The 20,248-nt window shown below is 31.2% G+C and overlaps 3 protein-coding genes across 4 annotated transcripts in view; 2 read left to right on the top strand and 1 right to left on the bottom strand.

Moving 5' to 3' along the window:
* Positions 1–13,225, bottom strand: part of LOC127709903 (patched domain-containing protein 3-like) — a 232,152-nt gene extending 218,927 nt beyond the window's left edge. For both annotated transcript variants that reach the window (XM_052215598.1, XM_052215596.1), the window contains exon 1: positions 13,015–13,225. The gene's annotated coding sequence lies outside the window, so the exon portion shown is untranslated. The remainder of the gene's footprint in view (positions 1–13,014) is intronic.
* Positions 1–20,248, top strand: part of LOC127708262 (oleandomycin polyketide synthase, modules 5 and 6-like) — a 207,880-nt gene that overhangs the window by 181,761 nt on the left and 5,871 nt on the right. Inside the window, exon 5 of the mRNA XM_052213099.1 lies at positions 14,997–15,178. Coding sequence (XP_052069059.1) covers positions 14,997–15,178 — 182 coding nt within the window. The remainder of the gene's footprint in view (positions 1–14,996; positions 15,179–20,248) is intronic.
* Positions 10,157–12,956, top strand: LOC127709936 (uncharacterized). Its single transcript, XM_052215642.1, has 2 exons — positions 10,157–10,433; positions 12,384–12,956. Exons 1-2 carry the CDS (start codon positions 10,234–10,236, stop codon positions 12,619–12,621), a joined length of 438 nt encoding a protein of 145 aa, XP_052071602.1. The 5' UTR covers positions 10,157–10,233; the 3' UTR covers positions 12,622–12,956.

Below are 20,248 nucleotides of genomic sequence, written 5' to 3'. Positions count from 1 at the left end.
TGTTATTACAAATCCGGTAAAAAGTCTAATTCGGTAAGTCACATTCGTGAAAAGGGAAGGGTATTGTAGTTACGACATAAGGAACATATCCGATATCATCTGTGAAACGGTTACTCCATAACGGTCAACCAACTCGTGATGGCGTCCGTAAAATTTACGAAGGGATGATTTCAACTTCACCATTTGTAACTCTTGGTTTAATAGCTTCCTTGTGAGCAGCAATCCTCTATCCAGGAAAACATAAAGTATAACACTTAAACCTCAAGCAAGAGCAACACGAATACCCTTTGAAAACAAAACTAGGGGTTATATCAGGTACTCCGAAGAAGTACGTTAATGTAAAATTTAACGAAGAACATAAACTTACCTATACGAAATGAAGATTTTTTTATGTCAATACGGAATCAATATAGAATCAATATCGACGGCTTACACATATAAACAAGTAGAATCTAAATTTTCTTTATGAACAACTGTATCAGACAAACATTTGGAACATACATTGTCGAGATCGAATCAATATCTGCGATATCGACACATTAAACATGTTAACCAGAGGAAACGTACCATGTTTTAACTTTCACCACATCGAATCGATGTCGACGAATGGTTTTGCGTTTGCTGCGACATATATACAACAAAGTGCATATTGATATCGTTACGATATCGAAACTGCATATGTCTTGTAATACCTTAATGTTAATGATACGAATCAAACGAATTGAAAGATTGAATACAGTGTTTCATAAAACAGAGCTTTTTGTACAATAATGAGAATCTTAAATACAAATTCCTTGCTTTAGGTCATGAAAAATATTACTTTGTGATGAAGTACGACATTAAATCTAACAACTATTACATCGAAGATGATATCACAAAATTATTTGAATTTTCTGATCGACAACAAATTTGTTAAAATTATTGATTTGGATATTTCAACAGACTGTTCAATGGGTAATTATTGTGCACTCCTACTAGCCGACTGATTTTTTTTACTAATATGTCGCAGAATTATGATGACAGGATATTTCTATCGATGTCGGCTATTCTTTTTTTTTGAAATAAAGTGCGAAAAGTTCTTTCAATCCTTTTTAAATTTATAATTGGTAAAGTGTAAACGGTGGAGAAGTCATTTTTTTTAATGTTACAAGAGGAAGAAACCACAGATTATATGTACTCTAACATATCTTTTGAATTTTCTAGTATCATCATCTTATTCAAACCGTCCATATAGTAGGAAATTTCATAATTACTATCAAGATCAGTGTTAATTGCTGCTGATAAACATAATGTAAATAGTTTTCGTCAGTGTCAATGGAGTACGTATTGAGTTTCGAAGTAAATTGTCAATACTTAATTCTGTTACCAATCATTTGATGAAATTGATTTTCATATAAAAACGATGTGTTTTGGCTTTATCTACATAAACAACAATTTATTTGTTATGGAGGTAAGACAGGTCCTTAGCAATATTTGGGTCTTTTAAAATACATGTAGGATGAGTGTTTATAGATTAATTTAGATTTTTTATTCTAATTTGTATCAACGATCTGACAGCCTTAATCACTTTGGAAAGAATATCCATAAGCTTTCATATCTAAAAGTATATTCGGTCATTTAGGTAGAACATTTAACAAAGAAGTGTTGTTGGTAATGTTCAGGTCAACTGTAAAAACGTGTCCAGCCGAATAATATATGAATGAGGAACTAGCCGGAAGTTTCGATTCGAAGTCGTCAATTTTGAGGACCTGCAACACGTGTTAAGAATAGAAATTCAATTCGCAATCAATATGGTTTAAGTATAAGATCTGATGAGAGTAGGCTGATCTATAAAGTAGTGTGTATTTGCAATGCAACTGATTTATGATATACACTATTGTCTAACTTGATTGAATCGAATCTATGAAAGCAAAGGAAATAAAAAAAAAAAAAAAAAAAAAATTATCCAATACTTTTCCAATACCGAGAAAATCACCAGCCTACTGGCAAGTATTTCGATACTGGCTTGAAAAACGGATTCGGATATTGTTTTATGGAAAGTTGCTATTTTACAATTTTTTAAATAATTTTATAAAAAGGAATGTTTCTTATTGATGCAAAGTTGTGAATCATTGTCCGGGAGTTGCTTTACTTGGTCCAATTTGGTTGTATCGACTCTTCACCGTGTTTTTAACCATTTTATTAGATTTAAGGTTTCCAAAACATTTTGCCTCCATCATCACTGAAGAGACATTTGTTGTCTTAATTTGGATATGGTGCAGTTAAATTTGTACCATCAATATTATTACTTTCACTGGGTTCATTCCTCTGCTGGTTGACTGTTAGTCCCCAAGGGTATCATCAGCCTTGTAAACCAGTACTTGGGTTTGTTTTATTGAAATGTTTTGTTCAAATATTTTATTAATCTTTTTAAATTAAGGAATATGTCTCTCCTATGCATAGCTCTGATACTCTGGGGTTAGCTTTACTTGTGGCCTTTTTTGGTTTCTCTGATCTGTTTTTATAGAACCCCTATTTTTTTGAATTTGCCTTGAAGTACTGTATCTTTATTAATATTTTTATATCATTAAGGTAATATTATGTTTTGGGTTATCAAGTAGAACGACCTCGGCATCACTGTGTGTTAATATGCTGATTCATGAACTCATTTATAATATGTTTTAAATCATTAGAAAACACTATGCTATTCAAAGTCAGTTTGGACTACACATTTTAAATGTAATAGCAAATAGTACTGTACGACCTACATTATCAAAACTTCCTTGTATGATAGAAAATCAGGTAGCGAAATGCGATCTTACATTTTAAAAATAAAATAAAAAAAAAATCGTTCAAAATCAGTTAATCAAAATATCAAGCTTCAATGATCCTAAAGCTTATCTATTTAAAGGTTTGACATATAGTACAATTTACATTATATCAAAATGGGAAAGCCCCATCTTCCTTGTAGTATCTATTTAAACTAATTTTAACAATGGAAGAAACGGCTATTTGCCAAAAAATCAAAATAATTTTGTCTAATATATAAATAAAAGTGTCATGTTTTATTCAATTTTTAACTAAATATAAAAATAAACGGTCTACTGATTGTTTGAAGGATTGAAGGGCCTCCTAGTTATTGTCGGATTGGGAAAACAATTAAGAAATAAAGATTAGGGGTAAATGTCAAAAAGACAAGTAACATAAATCTTTCATCAAACATCATACAGGTGTTTATACAATTTGTCGAGCTCTAAATCGTCCAGAGTAAAATAAGATTTGTAATTAAATTAAACATAAACTGTCTACGATCTGCCATCTGCACTGAATTCTCAAAATAACAAAACTACTAATACATCTGACGACGTTCCTGACTTGAGACAGGCACATGAAAATGCGTCGGGGATAAACTTATTGATTGAACATCCAAACGTTCCCCTTAAAATTTCGATTAGTGAACTAACTAAATTGATATAAAAGCATACAATTCAAATCAATGAAAGAAAACCATTAGACTCTAATATAACGAGATGATGATTGTAAAAAACGAAATATTCAACAATAAAAACTGTATCAACAAAATTATACTGTACCAAAGAATTTTCTCAGTTGAAAGCCCAAAATACTTACATGTAACCTGCTGAATTAGAATCATGCCACCCTATACTAAAAAAAATTTTTACCTCTGCGATACCGAAATATTACATAATATATTGTTTGGCAATCTTTTTTCGACTTGATAATTACTTTCTTTGTATTGCCTCCCATTTGGGTAGCTGAAACATCCACATTTTGAGTCGTTTTCACATCCTTTATCTTGTTCGTAAAACATATTTCATGAAACTTACAAAAAAAAGATTAGCTATTACCAAAAAACCGTTAATCAACTAGACAAAAAACTTACGATTATATATGACATACACTTGACTGTAAATTAACATATCGTTCTTCTTTGTTAATCTGGGTAGTACCCATCTTCTACATGTGTCAACATTAAATGAAGGTTTTTATTCCCATTAAATTAAAAACTACGTACTAGCAAATATAAATGTTTAAAAAACAAATGTGTTAAAGGATTTCATAAACTACAGTTATTATTTTTTATTTGATTTACTAATAGAATTTCTAAAATATCCATATTTTTGAAATAACCCAGGTCATTACGATTTTCAACAAAGAGTCCTGCATTTGATAAAAAATAAACCAAAATATGATTATAACATTTCTTTCTTTTGCACCAAGATTTGCAGTCAAAAGAATAAAAGAGGGACGAAAGATACCAGAAGGACAGTCAAACTCATAGATCGAAAACAAACTGACAACGCCATGGCCAAAAAAAAAAAAGAAAGAAAAACAGACAAATAAAAGTACAGATGACACAACAAAGAAAACTTAAGACTAAGCAACACGAACCCCACCAAAAAAAATAAAAGTCGTTGATGACTTTCTTTATAAGTATGAAAATAAGACCATGTGGTATATTGGCCAAATTAAATTTCATAAAGTATAACACTTAAACCTCAAGCAAGAGCAACACGAACACCCTTTGAAAACAAAACTAGGGGTTAAATCAGGTACTTCGAAGAAGTACGTTAATGTAAAATTTAACGAAGAACATAAACTTAAATAAATGAAATGAAGATCTTTTTTATGTCAATATGGAATCAATATAGAATCAATATCGACAATTACACATATAAACAAGTAGAAACAAAATTCTCTTTATGGACAACCGTATCAGACAAACATTTGGAACATACATCGTCGAGATCGAATCGATATCTGCGATATCGACACATTAAACAGTTTAACCAGAGGAAACGTACCATGAATAAACTTTGACCACATCGAATCGATGTCGACGACTGGTTTTGCGTTTGCTGCGACATATATAGAACAAGGTGCATATTGATGTCGATACGATATCGAAACTGTATGTGTCTTGGACATACCTTAATGGTAATGAAACGGATCAAATGAAATGAAAGATTGAATACAGTGTTTCATAAAACAAAGCTTTTTGTACAATAATGAGAATCTTAAATACAAATTCCTTGCTTTAGGTCATGAAAAATATTACTTTGTGATGAAGTACGGCATTAACTCTAACCGCTATTACATCGAGGATGATATCTTAGAATTATTTGAAATTTCTGATCGACAACAAATTTGTTAAAATTATTGATTTGATATTTCAACAGACTGTGCAATTGGGAATTTTTGTGCACTCCTACTAGCCGACTGATTTTGTTTACTAATATGACGCAGAATTCTGAAAACAGGATATTTCTATCGATGTTGGCTATTCTTTTTTTTGAAACGAAGTTCGAAAAGTTCTTTCAACCATTTTTAAATTTATAATTGGTAAAGTGTAAAGTGTAGAGAAGTAATTTTTTTTAATGTTTCTAGAGGAAGGAGCCACAGATTATATGTACTCTAACATATCTTTTGAATTGTTTAGTATCATCATCTTATTCAAACCGTCTCTATAGTAGGAAATTTCATAACTACTATCAAGATGAATGTTAATGGCTGCTGATAAACATAATGTAAATAGTTTTCGTCAGTGTCAATGGAGTACGTATTGACTTTCGAAGCAAATTGTCAATACTTAATTCTGTTACCAATCATTTGATGAAATGTGATTTACATACAAAAACTAAGTTTTTTGGCTTTATTTACATAGACAACAATTTATTTGTCATGGAGGTAAGACAGATCCTTAGCAATATTTGGGTCTTTTAAAATACATGTAGGATGAGTGTTTATAGATTAATTTAGATTTTTTATTCTAATTTGTATCAACGATCTGACAGCCTTAATCACTTTGGAAAGAATATCCATAAGCTTTCATATCTAAAAGTATATTAGGTCATTTAGGTAGAACATTTTACAAAGAAGTGTTGTTGGTAAAGTTCAGATCAACTGTAAAAACGTGTCCAGCCGAATAATATATGAATGAGGAAATAGCCGGAAGTTTCAATTCGAAGTCGTCAATTTTGAGATCCTGCAACACGTGTTAAGAATAGAAATCCAATTCGCAATCAATATGATTTAAGAATAAGATATGATGGGAGTAGACTGATCTATAAAGTAGTGTGTATTTGCAATGCAACTGATTTATGATATACACTATTGTCTAACTTGATTGAATCGAGTCTATGAAAGCAAAGGAAATAAAAAAAAAAATTAAAAAAAAATTATCCAATACTTTTCCAATACCGAGAAAATCACCAGCCTACTGGCAAGTATTTCGATACTGGCTTGAAAATACCGATTCGGATATTGTTTTATGGAAAGTTGCTATTTTACAATTTTTAAATAATTTTATATGAAGGAACATTTCTTCCTGATTCAAAGTTGTGAATCATTGTCCGGGAGTTTCTTTACCTTTTGTCCATTTTGGTTTTATCGACTCTTCACCGTGTTTTTAACCATTTTATTAGATTTAAGGTTTCCGAAACATTTTGCCTCCATCACCACTGAAGAGACATTCGTTGTCTTAATTTGAAAATGGTGCAGTTAAATTTGTACCATAAATATTATTACTTTCACTGGGTCGATACTTCTGCTGGTTGACTATTAGTCCCCATTGGTATCATCAGCCTTGTAAACCAGTACTTGGGTTTGTTCTATTGAAATGTTTTGTTCAAATATTTTATTAATCTTTTTAAATTAAGGAATATGTCTCTCCAGTGCATAGCTCTGACAATCTGGGGTTTACTTTACTTGTGGCTTTTTTTTGGTTTCTCTGATCTGTTTCTATGGAACTCCTATTTTTTGAATTTGCCTTGAAGTACTGTATCTTTATTAATATTTTTATAACATAAAGGAAACATTATTTTTTGGGTTATCAAGTAGCACGACCTCGGCATCACTGTGTGTTAATATGCTGATTCATGAACTCATTTATAATATGTTTTAAATCATTAGAAAACACTATGCTATTCAAAGCCAGTTTGGATTACACATTTTAAATGTAATAGCAAATAGTACTGTACGACCTACATTATCGAAACTTCCTTGTACGATACAAAATCAGGTAGTGAAATGCGATCTTACATTTTAAAAATAAAAAAAAAATGTCGTTCAAAATCAGTTAATCAAAATATTAATCTTCAATTACCCTAAAGCTTATCTATTTAAAGGTTTGACATATAATGCAATTTACATTATATCAAAATGGGAAAACCCCATCTTCCTTGTAGTATCTATTTAAACTAATTTTAACAATGGAAGAAACGGCTTTTTTCCAAAAAATCAAAATAATTTTGTCTGATATATAAATAGAAGTGTCATGTTTTATTCAATTTTTAACTAAATATAAAAATAAACGGTCTACTGATTGTTTGAAGTATTGAAGGGCCTCCTAATTATTGTCGGATTGGGAAAAAAATTAAGAAATAAAGATTAGGGGTAAATGTCAAAAAGACAAGTAACATAAATCTTTCATCAAACATCATACAGGTGTTTATACAATTTGTCGAGCTCTAAATCGTCCAGAGTAAAATAAGATTTGTAATTAAATTAAACATAAACTGTCTACGATCTGCCATCTACACTGAATTCTCAAAATAACAAAACTAATAACACACCTGACGACGTACCTGACTTGAGACAGGCACATGAAAATGCGTCGGGGATAAACTTATTGATTGAACATCCAAACGTTCCCCTTAAAATTTCGATTAGTGAACTAACTAAATTGATATAAAAGCATACAATTCAAATCAATGAAAGAAAACCATTAGACTCTAATATAACGAGATGACGATTGTAAAAAACAAAATATTCAACAATAAAAACTGTATCAACAATATTATACTGTACCAAAGAATTTTCTCAGTTGAAAGCCTAAAATACTTACATGTAACCTGCTGAATTAAAATCATGTCACCCTATACTAAAAAGAATGTTTACCTCTGCGATGCCAAAATATTACATAATATATTGTTTGGCAATCTTTTTTCGACTTGATAATTACTTTCTTTGTATTGCCTCCCATTTTGGGTAGCTGAAACATCCGCATTTTGAGTCGTTTTCATATCCTTTACCTTGTTCATAAAACGTATTTCATGAAATTTTATTAAAAGATAAGCTATTACAAAATAACCGTTAATCAACAAGACAAAAAACTTAAAAAAATATTTGACATACACTTGACTGTAAATTAACATATCGTTCTTCCTTGTTAATCTGGGTAGTACCCATCTTCTACATGTGTCAACATTAAATGCAGATTTTTATTCCCATTTAATTAAAAACTACGTACTAGCAAATATAAATGTTTAAAAAACAAATGTGTTAAAGGATTGCATAAACTACAGTTGTTATTTTTCATTTGATTTACTAATAGAATTTCTAAAATATCCATATTTTTGAAATAACTCAGGTCATTACGATTTTCAACAAAGAGTCCTGCATTTGTTGAAAAATAAACCAAAATATGATAATAACATTTCTTTCTTTTGCACCAAGATTTGCAGTCAAAAGAATATAAGTCGTTGATGACTTTCTTTATAAGTATGAAAATAAGACCATGTGGTATATTGGTTGTTGATTTTAGACGAAACTGATGTTTTGGTCCATTTTTTATAAAATGTTTAATGTTGCAGCGCACGATTTGAAATACACGTATGATACCGACTTCCATAAGAGCTACGAGTATTTGTGTAACCACATTCACCCGGTACGTTAGAGAGTAAAAGTTTCTTCAATGGGCATTAAGTACGCTTAACAAGAACAGAAACAAAAAATATCTTCATCTGTCATTGCTTGATGGATTTCAACCCTAGCTTAAGCTCTATTAAGGTAGGTAGAATTATTTTGAATTGAGCATCCAACATGTCCAACTGCGCAACTATGTACACAGCAATCCAAGATATTTGTATGGTTTAATAGACTGTATAATTTTATACTAAAATGTTTGATTCTAAGGTAATGTTCTAAATTGAATATACAAGAAATCTAGATGTAATCACATATTAAATTATATATCATTTTACAGGGAAACAATTATGAAATGAAAATTACTCAAAATCAAACACATCAACATCAAAACAACCAAAATAGATAGACAATTTTTTTTTATTTCTAGAAAAAGGTTGATCTACAAATATATAATACAATTATGATGTCTATTTGTTTCAGGGGTCTCGGTGGCCGAGTGGTCTATGTAGTCAAGAGAAAAATAGTCGAACTACTGTATCACTAGCCTGCCAACACTGATGTTGTGAGTTCGAATCCAGCACTTGGCAGGTGCGCTCGACTTCAATCTTAATTGATTAGGATTGTCAGTTTTCCTACCGAAGGTCGATGGTTCTCACCGGGCACTCCGGCTTCCTCCACCAATAAAAGCTGACCGTTACGAAATAACACAATAGTGCTGAAAGTGGCATTAAACACAAATCAATCAATTAATGAATCAATCTATTTGTCTCAATTAGAAATGATTTCCCATTATATACGCTATATGAATAAAATGCATGGAATTCTTTTTTTCTTACAAAATAAGGATGAACTATGTTTTATATGGAACTAAGAATGTAAATATATACATAACGTTCTCTTTCAGCAAAATTTAAATTTATATGTAGTCTACATAAAAAGAAAAACATATCAGCCTTTGCAAAAATCTCAATTAATAAAATTGCATAATTCAAAAAGAAAATGATTAACATTTAGGCATTCAACTAAACAATAAAAGATATTAAACAAACACATGTTCTGTAATCCTTTCTGATATAAGACATAACGTATCATGTTTGAATAAAAATCCAGATGTGAGTTTCTTATTGGTTGAGTAAAACGACAGTTATGTTTTTCCTTCAAACAAAAGACATATGACGTAAGGTACCCTTAGAGGCTAAAATGATAAGAAAAATCAGATACACTATTGGTTAAAACAGTATGTTTCGTTGATGCAGGAAGTAGAGTTGTAGAATATAAATACGTCGATCAAAAGCATTATAATTAGGGTCTCAAAACATATTTTAATATTGCAGACCATGGCTCTATCGATGTGTTACATAAAGGTGAGTCAATAATAATAAAAATTCAAATAGTGTTTGTTTCGAAAGAAAGTTGTTGAAATACATGTTTGCTTGTAAATACTGTTATAATCACTACAAAAATATCACCCTAAAAAAAAAAAAAAAAAAAAAAAAAAAAATTAAGCCAACGATGCAGCACAAAATGTATTGATTGATGATATGTGCCTTTAAATCAGACTGAGAATAATTCCTAGCCTGACAGATGGAAGAGATTGCAATAGTAGGCATAGCCTGCAGATTTCCTGGCGCAGATGACATAGATGAATTCTGGAAAGTCCTTAAAAACGGAGAAGATCATGTACAAGACATTCCAAAGGAAAGATGGGATATCCAACATATTGAAATTCCAGACGTGGATGATGAATGGAAGGATCATGCTTCTAAAAGTGGCTTAATAAAAGAGTAAGAAACATTGGAAATCATTTTTTAAGCTAGTTCAGAAAATTTATCTTTCAATATTTTTAACCATAATGGTTAACAGCTTTCTCATAATGCATTTTAAGTTGTAACTTTTAGAATAAAATCAATAGAATTAAAACAAAACAAAAGATACTAGAAGATTGCGGAAAACTTATATGGCTTTGAATATATGAGGTTTGAATATTTACGTCCAAAAAACTGAAAAATGAGTAACAATGGTGAATATAACTTTACTGAAACCAGAAACCAGAAAAAGCATACAACCAACGATACTTTAAATTTGCTTATGGGCTTTGTAATTCCTGTATCTGAACAAGGTTTTCAGTTATGTTGAATGATATGACAATAATTAACTTGGACAAATATGACGCTGTAGGTTTTATAGTTTTGGGCCTCCCAGCTTTTACACAGAAACGAGTCAGGTAAAGCTTATTACACTAGGTTTCATCTGTCAACTATCATTATATGGTCCAGCATTTAAACTATTTAGGATATGCTATTTGATTGAAAATGTTAAGCTTATAAATTTGTTTAATTGTTTAAGTGATAAGGTTATACAAAATGAAAACACTACTTTATAATTTTCTTGCGTCCGTAGCGCTTTCTGTTTTGTTTTGAATGTTTTTAACCACCCGTCATATATATGTGGCTTCCTAAATATTCCTGAACATGTGTCATAAAAACTTAAATCGGTTTTAATTTTAAATGGTTGGTACAGGTTCTTGTAGGGATTTCAATCAGTAGGAGTACAATTCCAAATTAGGCCATGATCAATTCTTACATTTTTGCGTAATTGGAACAAAACATTGTGATTCAAATAACTGTATTTTAAAACCATTGGTACAGGTATGAAATTGTACCGAAAGTAAGATTGTATCTTACATGATACCAAGACATTATTCCAGGTCCAAAATTTATGTCAACATTATAACATGGCACGTCTGTATATGATGTAAACATCAATATGAATTCAGGAATGGACTAGTAATTTAGAATAACACATTGTACAATAATCGAAAATTGTTCATGACAGTACATACTCAAGTACGAATAAAAATTAATATTTGATTGATTGTTCTTATTTTGTATGTATAGTTTAATTTATAACCATTTAAACACTTTTATGTATACATTATAGTCAATATGATTAAAACACGAATAACATTTATCTTTCATGAATTAACTCTTCTGATAAAACACCTGTAGGTTATATCACCTTATGGAATTTACAATCTTTTCTTTGGCTATAAATGATCCAAGTAGTGGTTTCTCTAGAAATATTTTCAAACACATAATAGTAGATACGTATGCTAGCGAACGTTTGTTTTACTGGAAGATATCAAGAACAATGATATATGAAACACGTTTGGATAAATTTTCGTCTTCAAAAGTTTTGCAAAACTTACATTTACGTATAAATCCCTAAGTCAAAATATCTGAGAATTTAATCCGTAAAAGCAGTCTAAACGGAACCCTATTTCAATTTATTTTATAATGTAGACAATTTATCATTCACAAGTAACACTCTTAAGTAAATAGAGAATGAGATCAAACTTTTAAGAAGTGTTTAAGGTGTACAAATTATATTCCGATGCGGTGGTTTGGGACAGCAGTATTTTAAAGAAAAATAAGTTACAAATGCAAAAAAAATATTGAGGAATTTCAGATGAAAATACCTAACTCTAAGAATTGCACCGGTTCCAAGGAAAAGATTATATCTTAAATTGAAAATGGAGTAGACACTTCGATCTGATGCTTAATACTAATTGTAAATAAAATCTTAAAATTGTATTTTTTTGGTCAGTTGTAATATTTACTCTATGTTAAAGACACATAAAACTTTTTCAAATATGCTTCTTACCTCTATTTTACAGTAAAAAGGTTGTTTGATATTAGCATATGTCTTTGTATTCATGTCCCTACTTTTATTAGTTATGACAAATGGGACAACAAGTTTTTTGGAATCAGTGATTCTGAAGCAGGATGGATGGACCCGCAGCAGTGTCTTGCCCTTGAAGTTGCTTATTCAGCTTTAGAAGACGGAGGTTTCACTAGAGAACAAATAAAGGGAACAACCACTGGCGTTTATATAGGTTACAATTTATTATATTTCAATCCGATAAAAATTAGAAAATATAATTTTATTCAATCTAAAGTTGTTTTACTTTAAAATAGAGTAATTTTGTGTCTTTTATGTTTTTACATCACATTTTGACATGCATACAATTTCATGAAGATGAAAATTGATGACACGTATCAAAATACTTTACGTAAGAAGTAACATTAAGTCGTTAATGTTAACCAACAGTACATATCAACAAATTAAAATTCGAGATATCGATACATAAAATGCATTATACGTATGACTGTTTTTATGAATAGGAGGTCTTAGTATAAAATTAAATCTTATAAAATTGATGCGATTGAACACTGTTGAGTGTTTTGATGATGTATACGCATGATACATTGATACTTATAATGATTTTTACACATGTTATTTTTATGTTGCTGGATTCGAAAAAAATATTCATTAAATTGATAAAGAATAAGAGAAATAACTTACCAGACAGACTTAAATATGCGTTTTCCATTTTTGATAAGCACGACCGAGCTTCTAATCGTAATGAACTATTAAATGCGTAGGTAAGTAAACACATAATAGTAAAAATCATTCGCACTGTCTAAAATACACTTTTAATGGTATGCAAATTATTAAGTCCGAGAATCTGCTGTTCACTTAAAATAAACGAACGTTACGTAAATAAAATTGGAGCTAAAACTAAAAAGCAGTTTCATAATGTAAACCTCTCAAACAACTTTGAAAGTATTTGTGTTTTAAACTCATTCCTAACACCACTGTTTTAAAGTACGTCACTCGAATAGGTAACGAATAGAAATAAATTTACCGCAAAATTACAGGTAAGGTAACAATCTATAACACGATATGATTATAATGTGAAGGTTATAGTCCCCCCAAAAAATAATCTTCTGCAGGATTGTGATAACATTGAATACATCTTAAGCGGAAGAAGAAACATATAATGTTTTTTTTTATTTTATTCTTCTGAAACCAATACATTCAATCTCCCTGTTGGACTTAAGAAAAAAAACATGACTCAAAGGGACTCCTCTGACATAGCTTTTCCCGGATGTTCTTATTGCAAAAGTCTAATAATAACCATGAAAATATAAATCTTTCGTATGAAGACAAGCGTTTACTCCATTTTGAGTCTCTATGAATATAGCATTGTAAGAAATCAATAAACTTTTCCGCAAGGGTGTTCACGAGTCAGTCCCATCCGGCTAGTCTGGTAAGGAATCGTCCAATCGTAGTGCTGGAGAATTCCATACGTTATTTATATCTCTCATGAACTAAATAAATGCAGTAAAATCCCTTTAAGAGGCCAAAATAATATAAGAAATGGTCAGTTGTTCCCCTGATCAAGCCGAACCGGTTTGTATCGGATGTATGCCCATATGAAATATAAGCATTTTTGTGAAGATAATTCTATTATCACCATTTTAATCCTCAAAATTGCAATAGGGTCTCTTCTGAAATGTTTTTTTTAAATTGCGAAGGGTGTAAACCTGCAGAAATAAATTTGGAGTTAGTAATCACTTCATATCGGTGTAAGCATTTTAAAATAGAGCAACATTTATTTATTTTTTTATTTTCCCGTGTTTTCCTGATGAAAAGACTTATTATTTTTACGGATAATATTGAGATACAGTCTGAGGTTTAAGTTTTCTAGTAATCAATAACTTCGTCAAACCTTCATATTTATTATTTTTGAACAGTTGTAAAGACAAATTCATACTAGGCTTAATATTAAGATATCCAGACGTATATTTCGCTTAAAAAGACTTATTCATTCATGAGGAATCTTAAAACATTTTTTTTCTTTCAGGGTGTATGAACAGAGATATATCATTAGGGCTTAACGATGCACCGCACGAATTCAACAATTTTCTTGTAACTGGGACACAAACTAGCATCATTTCAAATCGTCTGTCCTATTTCTTCGACATAAGGGGTCCTTCAATGACAGTGGACACAGCATGTTCTTCTGCATTAGTAGCCATTCATCTCGGGTGTCAAGCTATAAGATCAGGTATATGCTTACATTGCATTTAATCTTTGATAAAAAAAATAAATACAATTTATCAATAAAATTTGATATGAAATATAAACAAACATTCCAATATTCGGCTGTTTTGTTATCTGAGCAATTGTAAAATGAATTGATTAAAAACACACACAAAGGTTTGAACATTTTTAGTATACAGTGCAGACAAAATATTCAGGGATATATCTGGAACAAGATGCTAATTGAGCATAGTTCTAAGAAGATATGTTTATTTAAACTTTCTTATACATGATTAAGCAATTATTTGAATGAGAAAGAAAGTCTTGTAACGATTTTAAGGTCATAATAACATATTTAAAAAGGGAAATAAGAGTCAAGTTTATATCAACTAAATAATAAATTTGTGTAATAATTTGATTTTTTTTTTAATTTTTCTTGTGTCTTGTAAACATTTTAGGAGATTGTCCAATGGCAATTTGTGGTGGCGTTAACAGTGTAATAACACCAATAAATTATATGGCATTAAGTAAAGCAAGAATGACTTCCAAAACGGGAAAAAGTCATACATTTTCAAAAGATGCAGATGGATATGCACGAGGTGAAGGATGCGGAATAGTAGTATTGAAATCCTTTAAACAGGTAAACAATTTGAATAAGTTACAGCATATTGTTACACATAATGTTACAACACGTACATTCTAGATTTTTATAAAAAAATTAAGATAATAGCTTTAGGAGACAACGTATCAAGTGTCCAAATTTGAATCATTTATTTTCTTCAATGTAATCCTTGTAACATTTCAACACACTTTCAGTTTTTTACAGATCAATAGGTTTGCATTGTTGTTGGGGTATTTAATTTCTGTTTGAACGAAATATATATATAATATTTTACTATCTACTTACCTGATTTTTGTGTTTTTTTTATGAATTTAAGAATTTGTACACGACCTGATTTAACATTTTATTAATATATATATGTATTTATGTTTTTATAAATAAATGTATGGGAATCATTCGTTAATCGGATGTACAAATAAGCCATAGATTATTTGACAACACAATGCTAAATATGCATCAATCAAATAAAATATGATTAATTTCCTACTTTAGAAAATGTACATGTTGTTGAAGTCGTTTTATGATATTTTTTTCGGTGTCTGTCCACAGTGCCATCCAGAATTTCTGATAAAAGAATATAATAAGAACCTATATTGTAACTTAAGCATCTGATAACATCATCAAACATATGCATTTATTAATCGGCGTCTTTGTCAGTTTACTATCAACTAGATAACGGAACTTTAAACGACTGCCATACAGGTGGAATGTTTAGCTACCTTTGACACAATGTTTAAACCACAATTCCCTTAATGTTGAATACTAAAAATTGTGTGGCAGCAAATCAACCATCTTATTGATGGTATATTTTTGAAAAATCAAGACTGAAAAAAATGCTTAAAATTATTTTATTTATCAATCACATGTGTCCCTTGTAATCTTTTCATTTCTACGAAACTATACACTTTCGACTGATGTTATGTATTTTCAAAAATTGAAGTTTCCTCAACAGTACCTTATACCAAGGAATAATCGTAGACGTTATCGTAGTTGTTTGTATTGCACTTAAGCTTTGCGTACTTGACTTAAACCAACTAAATTTTACCAAGGGAATATTTAGTATTGATTGATTTAGTAAGATGTGTTCTACAAACCACTTAGATAAGAAAGACGGAGTTTCCTTTACTTAAATGTTTACTGTAGACAAGTTTAGTATTTTTTGGTTTTTGAGGCAAATTAGAAAAGAGTCTACAAATTTCGACACTGTGACTGGCAATTTGTATGATATAAGAACGAGATTCATTTGATTGCGCTTTAATTATTACCTTTTACCTCTAATTCGATCATAAGTTTTAACCTTCGAAAATGGTGCTGTACGATGTTGTCTGTCATTATGTTTTTTTGTTGCTTAGATTGATTAGGTCGACAACTCGTGAACGTTTTGTCATTTAGGTGCGAGTTTTTTCGCAGCGATTGGGACAAAAGTTCGTAGTGTGTACCCTATCAAAAATTCTACTGGACTATAACCATTTACAAGCTTCTTTGTTCGATATTAAGCAAAGAAATGTATTCATTGTCCGCCTTTTTACGGATATTTTAACTGTTTGGACGCTGCGTTCTACTACTCCATTCAACGAAAGTGAACTCTCCATTTAGATTTCAGTGCGGTTTCAAACTGTTTTTCTGTCTACACTTCTTTGCAATTAACATAGGTTATTGTATATGTCATCTTTCAGCACTCGTTCCTCATGTTGTGTTCACATGTACTCTCTTGTCTCGGTCACGAATTCATTCGACTCGAGTTGTATACTAGTGATCTAGATAAATATCATTTAAAATTTAACCTCGGTACGTACTCGATTGTATAATCTAACCTCGAGAGGCGCGTCTGAAGATTTGTTTTCGTGTAGAATGTTCTGTAATGATACCTTTACTGATAAGTAACAGTACGATCGGCTTGTGGTCAGTTAAGAGAATGTAATTTTTACCTATCAAATTATTGCTGAATTTTTCAAACGCCCAGGTCGAAGCCACTGTTCCCATTTTATTTGTGCGTAGCGCTGCTCTGTATCTGACATAGAGCGCGAAACATACGCAACAGGCTACAATATTTCTCAATGTATTTGCCTAATGACTGGGCCTGATCCAAACGATGACGCGTCAGCTGACACTATAGTGACCTTTTTATGGATCCTTATGTCCAAGTGTTCGGACGAAGCTAGTTTTATCTCTGTTAACACAGTTTCTTGTGCTATTACCCAATGCCAAGCTTTAAGTGTCTTAAGAAGCTCACAAGCTCACAAGCGCTTTGTCACCTTGTATGAATATTTGTTAAGTTAGTTTACCATTAGTTCACCATTCCCCCCAAAAAGCCTTACTCCTTATATGTCAGTTGGCTTTTCCGTCCCGGGAATAGCTTTTACTTTGTCTGTATTTACCCTACCTCCTGGCGCCTCTATAATTTGAACCATGAATTTTACTGACGGTTTTTAAAATACATAGAGGGACGGTACTCATGGCGATGTTGATAAAACGAACAGATTCGCATCTAGAACTAGCTGAATACTGTATGTTCATTTCGTTTTTCCTGGATCTTTCAATATCTTAGGATACTTACCATGAAAGAAACTATTCGCTCTGCTACTCGCGTTGACAGACGAAACATCAATATTATCAATAATAAATCTAGTGCAATAACTGGCCTACCTAGTAGTTGTTTATTTAATCCGTTAACGACATTTATATCACGAACACTAAATGTGTCCTATATTTCAAGCATGCACTGACATTTTCCTACAACATATAAGTTTGTGATACATGGACCACTCAGTTTTATGGAAGTTTCCATCATTTGTCAATTGTTTTCAGAAATCCTCCCGACTCTGAATGAACGCTGAGTAATTCAACTGTTTTTCGGTCTTGCAACATTTGGCACAGTGTCCGATATTTAAATACTTGTATAATTTTGCTCCTCTAGGTAGGCATTTTCTCTGGAGTGATATTCCGCATCTTAGGCAAGCCTTTTGTTGTTGTAATTGGAAAGGTGTTCTCTGTTTCTTATTACAAATTTAAATCAACGGAATTTTGGTTTTACAGGTTAACATGAGTGTTCGAGTAGTCATTCATCGTTATAGTCTGCTGTTTTTCTACGTCTCTAATTGGAGAGCCGTATCAGTTACTTTCTTAAGAGTAAGATCCGGATCAAGCTGTATTTTGTAAGACAGATTATAATCCTTAATATCGATAACGATCTCACTACATGTCTTAAATCGTTGTATCTACAATATTCAGTTAATGTGTATAAAGATGAAACAGAATTAAATTCTCATTCACATTCTTCTGGCTTCCCTTAGTAGAATCGAAATGTGCTCGTTCGAAAATTACACTCCTTTTAACATGAAGTACTTTTCAAATTTCTCCTTCACTTTTGTAAAATTCTTTATATTGTCCTCCGACAAATCAAATGATGCAAAAATATCATCTTCTTCTGGATCCATCGTGTAGATTAAAGAATAAATAACATTGACGGTACCAATTTTTCTAACCTGTGTAGTTCCTGGTTTTCCTTCAGCCCAAAGCTTATCTTAATCGAGACAACATTTAGAGCTTTTAATTCATGTTTCTGGTTTGAAAATGCCAATATTTTCTAAAGCTACAGCTTGAAATGTTGCCATAATTTCTGTCAATAAATTTGTATTGCACTACGACTGGATTTATCTCAGAATTGTCCGGTGGAATAACTATAATATTTGAAAACGCTGCTACAATTACATAGGTGAGGCAAATATATATTCCATACATATATATATATATATATATATTGAATATATACTGACTTTATGTTTATATATATATATATATATGTATACAAGTCTAAATTGAAAACAACGTTCAAACCTATGATTGCGTTGGATAAAAACCGCCATTTTTTTTACGTGTGCATGCAAAACAAATTTCTTGTTAGAGGGGTCTAAATACAGCACAAACAACATTTTCCAAAAGACCAAAAAAGTGAAAAAGTCTATTTTAACAAAACGCATTTGACTAACAGGTCGAACAACAAATGTTCTTAAATCCTGCTGACTGCCATTGGCGATTGCCAAATAAACGGATCACAAGGTGTAATAAATGGATCTTAACTTTAAATTTAATACCAAACAGAAAACAATAAACTTGCGGCGAAGATGGTATACCGCAAACAAAGGTGCACATATTTTTTGTACACCATATCCGGATTTCGACAATTAATGTCTCTTCAGTGATGTTAGGAATCAAAACGGTTATTGGAAGGCCACATAATTTACCTCAATTTGGGATAGACTCTTGAATTTTGAGGAGTCAAAATAGGATGAACGGATCATATAAACCCGAAGGCAAATATAATACAAGCCCAAACGAAAAAATATAAACAAGTCTAAATTGAAAACAACGTTCAAACCTATGATTGCGTTGGATAAAAACCGCCATTTTTATACGTGTGCATGCAAAACAAATTTCTTGTTAGAGGGGTCTAAATACAGCACAAACAACATTTTCCAAAAGACCAAAAAAGTGAAAAAGTATATTTTAACAAAACGCATTGACTAACAGGTCGAACAACAAATGTTCTTAAATCCTGCTGACTGCCATTGGCGATTGCCACATAAACGGATCACCGATGTAATAAATGGATCTTAACTTTGAATTTAATACCAAACAGAAAACAATAAACTTGCGGCGAAGATGGTATACCGCAAACAAAGGTGCAAATTTGTTTTGTACACCATATCCGGATTTCGACAATTAATGTCTCTTCAGTGATGTTAGGAATCAAAACGGTTATTGGAAGGCCACATGATTTACCTCAATTTAGGATAGACTCTTGAATTTTGAGGAGTCAAATTAGGATGAACGGATCATATAAACCCGAAGGCAAATATAATACAAGCCCAAACGAAAAAATATAAACAAGTCTAAATTGAAGACAACGTGTGCATGCAAAACAAATTTCTTGTTAGAGGGGTCTAAATACAGCACAAACAACATTTTCCAAAAGACCAAAAAAGTGAAAAAGTATATTCTAACAAAACGCATTTGACTTACAGGTCGAACAACAAATGTTCTTAAATCCTGCTGACTGCCATTGGCGATTGCCAAATAAACGGATCA

Source organism: Mytilus californianus, unplaced genomic scaffold (assembly GCF_021869535.1).
Source record: "Mytilus californianus isolate M0D057914Y unplaced genomic scaffold, xbMytCali1.0.p SCAF_7, whole genome shotgun sequence".
Taxonomy (NCBI): domain Eukaryota; kingdom Metazoa; phylum Mollusca; class Bivalvia; order Mytilida; family Mytilidae; genus Mytilus; species Mytilus californianus.
Note: the sequence above shows the minus strand (reverse complement) of the source record. Positions and strands in the feature narration are given on the sequence as shown.

Excerpts from the sequence above, each read along its gene's own strand:
- LOC127709936 (XM_052215642.1), top strand. The coding sequence starts at position 10,234 with ATGGAAGAGATTGCAATAGTAGGCATAGCCTGCAGATTTCCTGGCGCA. Across the intron at positions 10,434-12,383 it reads AAAAGTGGCTTAATAAAAGA|TTATGACAAATGGGACAACA; the intron begins GTAAGAAACATT and ends TACTTTTATTAG.